Source organism: Pseudophryne corroboree, chromosome 6 (assembly GCF_028390025.1).
Source record: "Pseudophryne corroboree isolate aPseCor3 chromosome 6, aPseCor3.hap2, whole genome shotgun sequence".
NCBI lineage: Eukaryota > Metazoa > Chordata > Amphibia > Anura > Myobatrachidae > Pseudophryne > Pseudophryne corroboree.
In genome coordinates, this window is record NC_086449.1 from 26442605 (window position 1) to 26452517 (window position 9913).

General features: G+C 52.9%; 1 protein-coding gene across 1 annotated transcript in view; it reads left to right on the forward strand.

Annotated features, from left to right (window-relative positions):
• LOC134935954 (uncharacterized) overlaps positions 1–5940 on the forward strand; it is a 30982-nt gene extending 25042 nt beyond the window's left edge. Inside the window, exons 7-8 of the mRNA XM_063930814.1 lie at positions 4958–5155; positions 5320–5940. Of these exons, the coding sequence (XP_063786884.1) occupies positions 4958–5155; positions 5320–5408 (287 nt within the window). The 3' untranslated portion in view covers positions 5409–5940. The remainder of the gene's footprint in view (positions 1–4957; positions 5156–5319) is intronic.
• The last annotated feature ends 3973 nt before the right edge of the window (positions 5941–9913 follow it).

Here is a 9913-nt window from a genome sequence, read left to right on the forward strand (position 1 = left end):
GACGGGCCTCAGTTAGCTCCAGAAAAACCCCTTCATCAAGGGAGGACTGGTGCGAGGCCTCTAAAGTTGCTATACGGTCAATGAGCTGCAGCCTTCGTGCCATTTGCTCCTTCTTTAGTTGAGAGCCGAGCTGTATAATTCTACCCCGAATTACACATTTGTGTGCTTCCCAAATCGTGACTGCACTAACATCTGGGGTGTCATTTGTCGTAATATACTCCGAAATGGCGGAGGCAAGCTTAGCCTTTAAACAGGGATCCTGAGTCAATGAACTGTTAAACCTCCACGACCATGGCGTGGGGGAGGTGATGAAAGCGCAACAGAGATGTACACTGGAGCGTGATTATAAATTGTGCATTTAACAACCTGGCATCGACCTTCTTCCAGAATTAGGTGGGAGACATCTGAAATCGGGACCCGACGTTCCAATAGGATCGCTACCCCTAAAGATTTATTGACGGAATTATTGTTACAAAAAACCTGCGGGTAATAATAATTTCCTAACTTAGGGGAGGTTTGACTTTTAAAATGGGTCTCCTGAAGGAGAGCAACATCTATGCGCTCTGTCCACAACTCCCGTAACAAAGTAGACCTCTTTTCGGGGATGTTAAGTCCATTCACGTTGAAGGAACATAGCCTAAGGTCAGAAGGCATGCAATAGACTAGGTTTGAGTTCTATAAAGAGCAAGAAAGGTAACATAGACTTACCGAAGAAGCGGGGAAGGCACAGTGTCCAGCCACATTGGGTACATCGAGTCGCAATGGTGATAAACGGAGAAACCAAGAGAAGAAAGGAAAGGAAAGAGAGCAAGAAAAAGAAGAACATAAGAAGAAAAAGCAATACAGAAAACATATAACCATATGAAAATAGCAATACGTCCTGTAAAGTGGCAATTACACCGCTGTTAAGTCGCAGGGAGGTCATACCCACGACCTAAGAGCCAAAACAGGCAGGCGGCCTGACCCAACTGGGGCGTAGTAGAAACGACACAACCCAGAGGCGGTAATAGAACAGTACATAACTAAGGAGACTCAAGAAAAGATCATCTAACTGTAGTATTATATCAAACACAGTCCCCCCCATATTGTAATAAACGCAACGTGAACAAATATCTTTACATGAACAAATGCAAATAAACTTGTAGAGAGCCGTGGAATGCAACAATTCCAAACAGGAAGGTCATCGGGGGAAGGGAAGTGGTGCATGCAAAAAAAGGCAATATCATTAAGTGATTGAACGTTAAAACAGAATCTCTGGTGCGTTGGAGGAGCAATGTCCTTGCGCAGAACTCCAGGGATGGCTCGACCAGACATCCAACGACCGGACAGTGCCAATCAGTACCAGACTGCGACCAGCAATTCCATATCAAAGAAAAGGAAAATATCATAAATCAGGTCCCAACTGCTTCGTGATTCTGAGATGACCGAGTCGATCCCCGTTTCCTGTTGCTGACCGGGGTCCAAGATGGCCGAGAGGCTGGAGGCGTCGGAGGGTCGAAACGTCAAGGCTGGTTTAGGTATAGACAGTGCAGAGCAAAAATTGTCCAAGTCATCTGGCGTGTGCAAGACGACCTGTCTTCCCGCGAAGGTGGCCTGTATACTTAAGGGGAATCCCCAGCGAAATCGTATGCCTTTCTCTTTAAGAGCCTCTGTCAGGGGCTTGAGAGATCTACTTGCGGGCTTTAGTAAGTATCTCCTCCTTTACATGATAATAGTGAAGACGGCATATCACGTCTCTGGGAGCTTCGGAGGAAAGACCTTTCGGGCGCAATGCTCTGTGGGCCCTATCAAACAGTATGGTGTTGTCCGGTTTCGCATCCATGATCTCATTGAATATCTTAGTGAGGGCATCCATTATACCCGGACCCTGTACATCTTACGGCAACCCTCTGACACGTAAGTTGTTTCTCTGGCCTCTTTTGTTAAGGTCGTCTTGCCGACGCCATAGTGCCTTCAGTTCCTGAGCCTGAAGAGCAACAGTATCGTAGAGTTTCCATTGAAATGAGGAGACTTCATCGACGTGGTCTTCCATATCTGAAACTCGATGGACTATTTGGGAGATATCTGCCTGAAGTATGGAGATCTCAGACTTAACCGTGTCACGTATCTTTTGTTCCAGATCCAAGAAGTCCCGTTCAGTAGGCAGATCTTTTTTAGTAGGAAGTGCATGCAAATAGGTCAGAACATCAGCCATAGAAGCTTCAGGCCCCTTGTCCAATCGTGAAGAGTCGGCTCCCGCCATCGCTCCGGTGTCGGCAGGAGAGCCCGGAACAGAAGTTGATGAACGAGTGTCCTCACTCACTATGTCCGGTTGAAGATAGCGAAATAAGTTAGGTTGTAGGGACTTGTCACCGGATTTCTCAGCCGCAGATGATCGCGCTCCTTTCTTAGTTTTCCCCATCAGCAACACATAAAAATATACAGTGAAACAGAGGAAAATCACATAATTAGATCAGAAGCATTCCATATCCGTCTCGCAGAGTCCCCGCTGCCTTACGAATGTCCCGGGCTATGCCATCAGCCACCAAGCCCCATTGTATACGGGTGATTCAGGGGGTCATGACATGGAGCAAGAGCAGAATTCAAGGCATTAATGCTGCAGTGGGGAGGTCTGAATAGACTGCGAGACAAACGGGCAGATATCAATCAGAGGGTGCACATAAACAGCAAGCACTACAGGGAGTAGCAGGAATAAATGCAGCACAAGTATTACAGCAGTGCTGAGAGTGCAGTGAATATGCTGGGGTGAGAGTGAAGTGGCCACTTCTGTGGAGGCATGCAGGGAATCACTGGAGTGTACCTGGAGGCTGCAGGTCTTTAGAAGGAGCCCCTCCTGAGGTAAGGTGCCCAGAAATCCCAAGCAAGTCCCCAACCACGAGGGGAGTGTGGCTCCGTTTCCCCCAGTCCTGTTACCTACAATGTGGGCGTGCAGCCCTTATCCAAGATGGCGCCTCCACCCTCACTTGCAGGGCCTCGGCAGCTGTGAGTCCTGGAGCCAGCCGAGCTGGTCCAGATGTTGGTGGAAGCTGTGGATCAGTGCCCCAGTCGCGGCTCACTAGCGTGGGGGAGAGGCGGGTCCAGCGTGCGGCGCCCCGGGCACTGGCGCATTGCGGATGCATCCGCCACGAGCAGCGGTTCCCCGCTCCGTGTAATGCCGCCACGGAGGAGCTCACCTTGCGGACCAGCCAGGCAGGGTGGACGAGCGGGGAAGCTGCAGAGGAGGCCAACGATCTCCGCAGCGCCCGCCGGCGCCGAGCGCCCCACTTCCGGGCCAGGTCAGGTGGGAAATCGAGGCCCCGGCTTCAGGTGGATGGGTGGGTCGCAACCCGCACGGGAGCAGGAGGCCCCCACCGGCTCCGCAGACCACACTATCCGGCACAGGTACGTTGTATGGGCCTATAGGTAAGCAGGCTGCAGCAGTAGTGACCCCAAACTGGCCAGTTAAACGGGTGTCAGGCAGGAGATCCAAGACACCACAACCTTCCAGCTCAGCTGCCAAGCCACGCCCTCGCCGCCATCTTTCTGATCGGCGCGGCTGTGTGTGATGTCACGCAACTGCCCCAATTATGCCCCCCCCCCCGTTTGCCCTGCCACGCCTCCATTCCAGTAACGCTGCTCCTGCAACGCTCAGTCTCCACCCAGGAAATGGAGCGTTGCAGCCCCCTCCCACCCCGCGAATGCCTCTGTCTGATTGACAGGCAGAGGCGTTCGCATTTAATACGATGATGCATGCGCCTGCATCATCATCGTATTTTTTGCGGTTGGATCGCGAGTTGAGATCCAACCTGAATTAGGGTCCTTACCGCAGTCCCCTACTTAAATATGCAGCAGGTGCAGCTTTCCTTATTGTCACGTATCTTGACGTCACCCACTAACACAGACGCCCCTCACCCAAATCCTGTATTATTGTGTTACTCTAGACGTTTTTATTAGTTGCATCACAAGTCAGCGGATGTGTTTTCTGTATTATAGAGACTGAAAAAAGCTTTAAATTAAATCAAAATGTGCGTGTCAGTTTAATGCTATCTGCGCTTGTCTCAAAACCGCTACTGCTAAAAATCGCATGTGAAGAGTCGCCCTGTAATGGTAAGAGACACACACCGATGCGATGGCAACTCTGCACATGCATTCGCAGAATTGTGACCCATACGCTGGAACCGTGTACCATCGACAGGTGCGACTGACCCACGCCTACTCAGAATAATGCGGATGCAGTCGCACCGGGCACCATGTTTTAAATCGCAAGCGATCGCAGCTGACATTAGATGCACGCCCAGAAATCGTCCATGACCCGCCGTTGTTTTCCCAACCACTCCCCACAAACGCCATGTTGCCTCCCACTAACGGTCACTTCCTGCCAATAAACTTGCGATCGTATCTCACTGAGCCTGCGAACGCATGGCAATCGCAGTGCGCTCTTCCCGCATGCGCAATGCGTTTGCAGCACATGCGTGGTCTGCCGACAAGCGGACGAATTTAATGTTTGCAATTTAGCGATCCATGCTGATTGAGGTCCTTTGCTACAAGAGTTTTTTTTTCTCTATCTGTCGCTTCAGTTGCGAGGACTAGCAATTCCGTAGCCTGAAAGATCAAATCTGCGTAACCATGTGCGCACAAACGTGAATGAGGCCACTAATACAGCAGACGCTGTAGTCATTTCTCTTATTAAAGTCCATTGTCCTGAACTGATCATTCTAGACACAGGATAAATATTTCTATACGTAGAGTTTGGCGCACACATTAACACGGTGGCGCAGACGCAGAGATGCTCTGTTCTCGCAGTAACGTCTGACCATTCCTTTGCAGGTAATGTCACTATTTCGCATTTATAAAAAATGAATTACAAATCCACGTTGCATAGTGTAAATAAATAGAAATTCAGCAAAAGAAAAATACACAACTTTCTTCTAGTCATTGGTGCTGCTCTGTGACAACACTTATCATGGTTCCTCCCCAGATGTTGGCGTGTGGCACATTGTGTGGGACATAGTCTCCATCTGTGTCTCTCCACCTCCACGCAACCCTCTCGCTGTGGACTTTGCCTACTTGAGGTCTCTCCCGCTGTCAGAGAGGTCCCTCTCATCGGGGGCTTTGGTCAGTTTCTTCCACGGTCTCCTGCTCCGAGAAGCCAGAGGGACGCCGTTGTACACCTATGGTAGGCTCCTACATGAACTTTGACTTGTGTCTCCACCTTCCTCCATATTTCTATCCCCTCCCTTCTGTCTTCATTCTATCACTGTCCTATATACACTTGCTTCTCCACCATGTTCCCTTCTGTCCATGCCCTCTCTGACACCTTCTCTTTTATGGTGATTATAGTCTGGGAGGAGCTGTCGGACCTCACACGTCTCCACGCTCAGACCCTGCAGGATTTAAAAGACCAAAACCTCATCAACAGCCTGTTTTGAGATCCACCCCAAAGATCTCCAGGAATCAGAACGCTCCAGTCCACGAGCCACATTGCATCTTCTTGAACAGGCGTGGATCCACAAAGGGACCCTGAATCAAACAGAGTTCCAGCCCAGAAGACCTCTGCTGAACATCGTACAAATGGAGCAATTCAATTAGGAGTCATGTACGGGTGATGCTGTCAATGTGTCATTGCAACGGCGATTGGACACCGGCCGCAGTAATCCACATGGCCCTTGCATTGTGTACTGTACTCGCAGTCCCAGAAACGTGACTCCCCCCCCCCCCCCAAAAAAAAAAAAAAAGATTCCGGGAAGTCTCCTTTCTATAACAGCAGTGAGACAATTCCTATCTATGGCGGGGGTGGTTAGGATTTATAGTAGCCTGGAAACCCTTCCCCCCCCCCCCCCCCCCAATGGTTCTGCAATGAGCCTCTGCCGGTTTGTGAAATCCTCATAAGGCCAATAAATATTCACCCTCCAAAAAAAAAAACTGTCACAAAAAACCCACCAATAAATGTTGCAATACCAATGTTGAGTTATCATTTTGTGTAGGGCGCAGGTGGGATTGCATGTATTAAAAACATCTACATAAAACATGAGGTGACATATGACAAAATGGAATCTTTGTGAAGACCCTACTCTGCTTTCATATGACATTTAATGTGTCCTCTTGCTTCTGCCAATGTGAGCAATCAAACAATTCCACTTACTGATATACCCTGAGATGCCAAAAGTCAAGGGATGAGTGCCTAGCATCTAGCCAAGCGAAGTGCAGCAACTCAACGTAGCATCGATCCCATAGATGAACAGAAGACCTCTGAAGAGATGTTGACCCATGCCGCCTGGCTGTGTCCGGTGTCGTAGTGTTAACAGGGGCACTCTGGTGGATCTGGTTGGTCTTCTGGTGGATCTGGTAGGTCTTCTGCTCCCATATCCCATGGAAGCTACAGAACTCTGCACTGACCTGCTGGATCTGCGTCTCGTTCCTCCGGCATTGATTGTCATTTAAGACAGTGTCGTCTGTCTGTTACTACAGGAATTCTGGCCAGATGCCGCTGGTCACGATCATTAAGCACCCGAGGTTGGACAGTGCACTGTCCACGGTGGGAAGTAATGAGGAATGACCGGTACACACAAGACACTGTAGAATGTTGAATGTCCGCACAACTTTGGCAATGGAACGTCCCATCCGCTGGGCACTCCGATAATTCACGTCACCTTGCTATGAGCAACCTAGCCGATGTTCAAACTGACTCACGAGATGTTAGATTACAACTGATGCAGGTCTGGGCATTTCCAAGCCGTGACAGTACCATTGTCTCTACATACTGCTATCCTATGAATGTTGGAACTTCCGTGTATAGAAAGGCTTACCATGTAATGTAGCGTCTCACTGCTGTAACACAATTAACCCTACATGTTACACATGTCAGGGGCTGTCCTGCGCTGCGTTACACGTTACACGTGTCAGGGGCTGTCCTGCGTGTCTTTACACGTTACACATGTCAGGGGCTGTCCTGCGTGGCGTTACACATGTCAGGGGCTGTCCTGCGTGGCGTTACACATGTCAGGGGCTGTCCTGCGTGGCGTTACACATGTCAGGGGCTGTCCTGCGTGGCGTTACACATCTCAGGGGCTGTCCCGCGTGGCGTTACACATGTCAGGGGCTGTCCCGAGTGGCGTTACACATGTCAGGGGCTGTCCTGCGTGGCGTTACACATGTCAGGGGCTGTCCTGCGTGTCTTTACACGTTACACATGTCAGGCTGTCCTGCGTGGCGTTACACACATCAGGGGCTGTCCTGCTTGGCGTTACACACGTCAGGGGCTGTCCTACGTGGCGTTACATACGTCAGGGGCTGTCCTGCGTGGCGTTACACACGTCAGGGGCTGTCCTGCGTGGCGTTACACACGTCAGGGGCTGTCCTACGTGGCGTTACATACGTCAGGGGCTGTCCTGCGTGGCGTTACACACGTCAGGGGCTGTCCTGCGTGGCGTTACACACGTCAGGGGCTGTCCTGCGTGGCGTTACACATGTCAGGGGCTGTCCTGCGTGGCGTTACACATGTCAGGGGCTGTCCTGCGTGGCGTTACACACGTCAGGGGCTGTCCTGCGTGGCGTTACACACGTCAGGGGCTGTCCTGCGTGGCGTTACACACGTCAGGGGCTGTCCTGCGTGGCGTTACACATGTTAGGGGCTGTCCTGCGTGGCGTTACACATGTCAGGGGCTATCCTGCGTGTCTTTACACGTTACACATGTCAGGCTGTCCTGCGTGGCATTACACATGTCAGGGGCTGTCCTGCGTGGCGTTACACACGTCAGGGGCTGTCCTGCGCTGCGTTACACATGGCAGGGGCTGTCCTGCGCTGCGTTACACATGTCAGGGGCTGTCCTGTGTGGCGTTACACACGTCAGGGGGCTGTCCTGCGTGGCGTTACACATGTCAGGGGGCTGTACTGCGTGGCGTTACACATGTCAGGGGCTGTCCTGCGTGGCGTTACACATGTCAGGGGCTGTCCTGCGTGGCGTTACACATGTCAGGGGCTGTCCTGCGTGGCGTTACACACGTCAGGGGCTGTCCTGCGTGGCGTTACACACGTCAGGGGCTGTCCTGCGTGGCGTTACACATGTCAGGGGCTGTCCTGCGTGGCGTTACACACGTCAGGGGCTGTCCTGCGTGGCGTTACACACGTCAGGGGCTGTCCTGCGTGGCGTTACACATGTCAGGGGCTGTCCTGCGTGGCGTACGGCTGCACAAAGACCTGCAGGCTGCAGTAATCTCAGTATCAGAGCGCTGAGGCCTCCATTCTGGATCTGCACCGCCTGATCCGTGTAGTGTGTGCTCTGCCAGGGGTGTGAGTAGAGCACAGAGCCGGTTACAGGGGAAGGGTCACACAATGGGGGAAAGGACTCTGTGTATAACGTCTTTGTCTCTTCCCTGCATCCCTCTGTTTCCATCCTCTGCCCCCTGATCCCTCTATTTCCAGTCAGTGAGAGGTCAGCCTCTCCCGCAGCAGCAGGCGTACTTGGCAGACGTATCATTCAGCGCTGCTCCCTACAGCACAGTCAGGGCCTAGCAGGATCCGGTCCCAGCTCAGGATGGACGCACAGTACCAGGACAGGGGGCGATTCCTCACTGCGTTATATGTATTACACAGCCTCATCTGCAGGGTGAGAGACTGGCATCGCCCATAACGTGCCCACAGGGGAGATAGGGCCCCAGCATGGTGTTACCCACAGTATGCCCGCAGGGGAGATAGGGCCCCCAGCATGGTGTTACCCACAGTATGCCCGCAGGGGAGATAGGGCCCCCAGCATGGTGTTACCCACAGTATGCCCACAGGGGAGATAGGGCCCCAGCATGGTGTTACCCACAGTATGCCCACAGGGGAGATAGGGCCCCAACATGGTGTTACCCACAGTATGCCCACAGGGGAGATAGGGCTCCAGCATGGTGTTACCCACAGTATGCCCACAGGGGAGATAGGGCCCCAGCATGGTGTTACCCACAGTATGCCCACAGGGGAGATAGGGCCCCAGCATGGTGTTACCCACAGTATGCCCGCAGGGGAGATAGGGCCCCAGCATGGTGTTACCCACAGTATGCCCGCAGGGGAGATAGGGCCCCCAGCATGGTGTTACCCACAGTATGCCCGCAGGGGAGATAGGGCCCCCAGCATGGTGTTACCCACAGTATGCCCGCAGGGGAGATAGGGCCCCAGCATGGTGTTACCCACAGTATGCCCGCAGGGGAGATAGGGCCCCAGCATGGTGTTACCCACAGTATGCCCGCAGGGGAGATAGGGCCCCAGCATGGTGTTACCCACAGTATGCCCACAGGGGAGATAGGGCTCCAGCATGGTGTTACCCACAGTATGCCCACAGGGGAGATAGGGCTCCAGCATGGTGTTACCCACAGTATGCCCACAGGGGAGATAGGGCCCCAGCATGGTGTTACCCACAGTATGCCCGCAGGGGAGATAGGGCCCCAGCATGGTGTTACCCACAGTATGCCCGCAGGGGAGATAGGGCCCCCAGCATGGTGTTACCCACAGTATGCCCACAGGGGAGATAGGGCCCCAGGATGGTGTTACCCACAGTATGCCCACAGGGGAGATAGGGCCCCCAGCATGGTGTTACCCACAGTATGCCCGCAGGGGAGATAGGGCCCCCAGCATGGTGTTACCCACAGTATGCCCGCAGGGGAGATAGGGCCCCAGCATGGTGTTACCCACAGTATGCCCGCAGGGGAGATAGGGCCCCAGCATGGTGTTACCCACAGTATGCCCGCAGGGGAGATAGGGCCCCCAGCATGGTGTTACCCACAGTATGCCCGCAGGGGAGATAGGGCCCCAGCATGGTGTTACCCACAGTATGCCCGCAGGGGAGATAGGGCCCCAGCATGGTGTTACCCACAGTATGCCCGCAGGGGAGATAGGGCCCCCAGCATGGTGTTACCCAAAACATGCCCACAGGGGAGATAGGGCCCCCAGCATGGT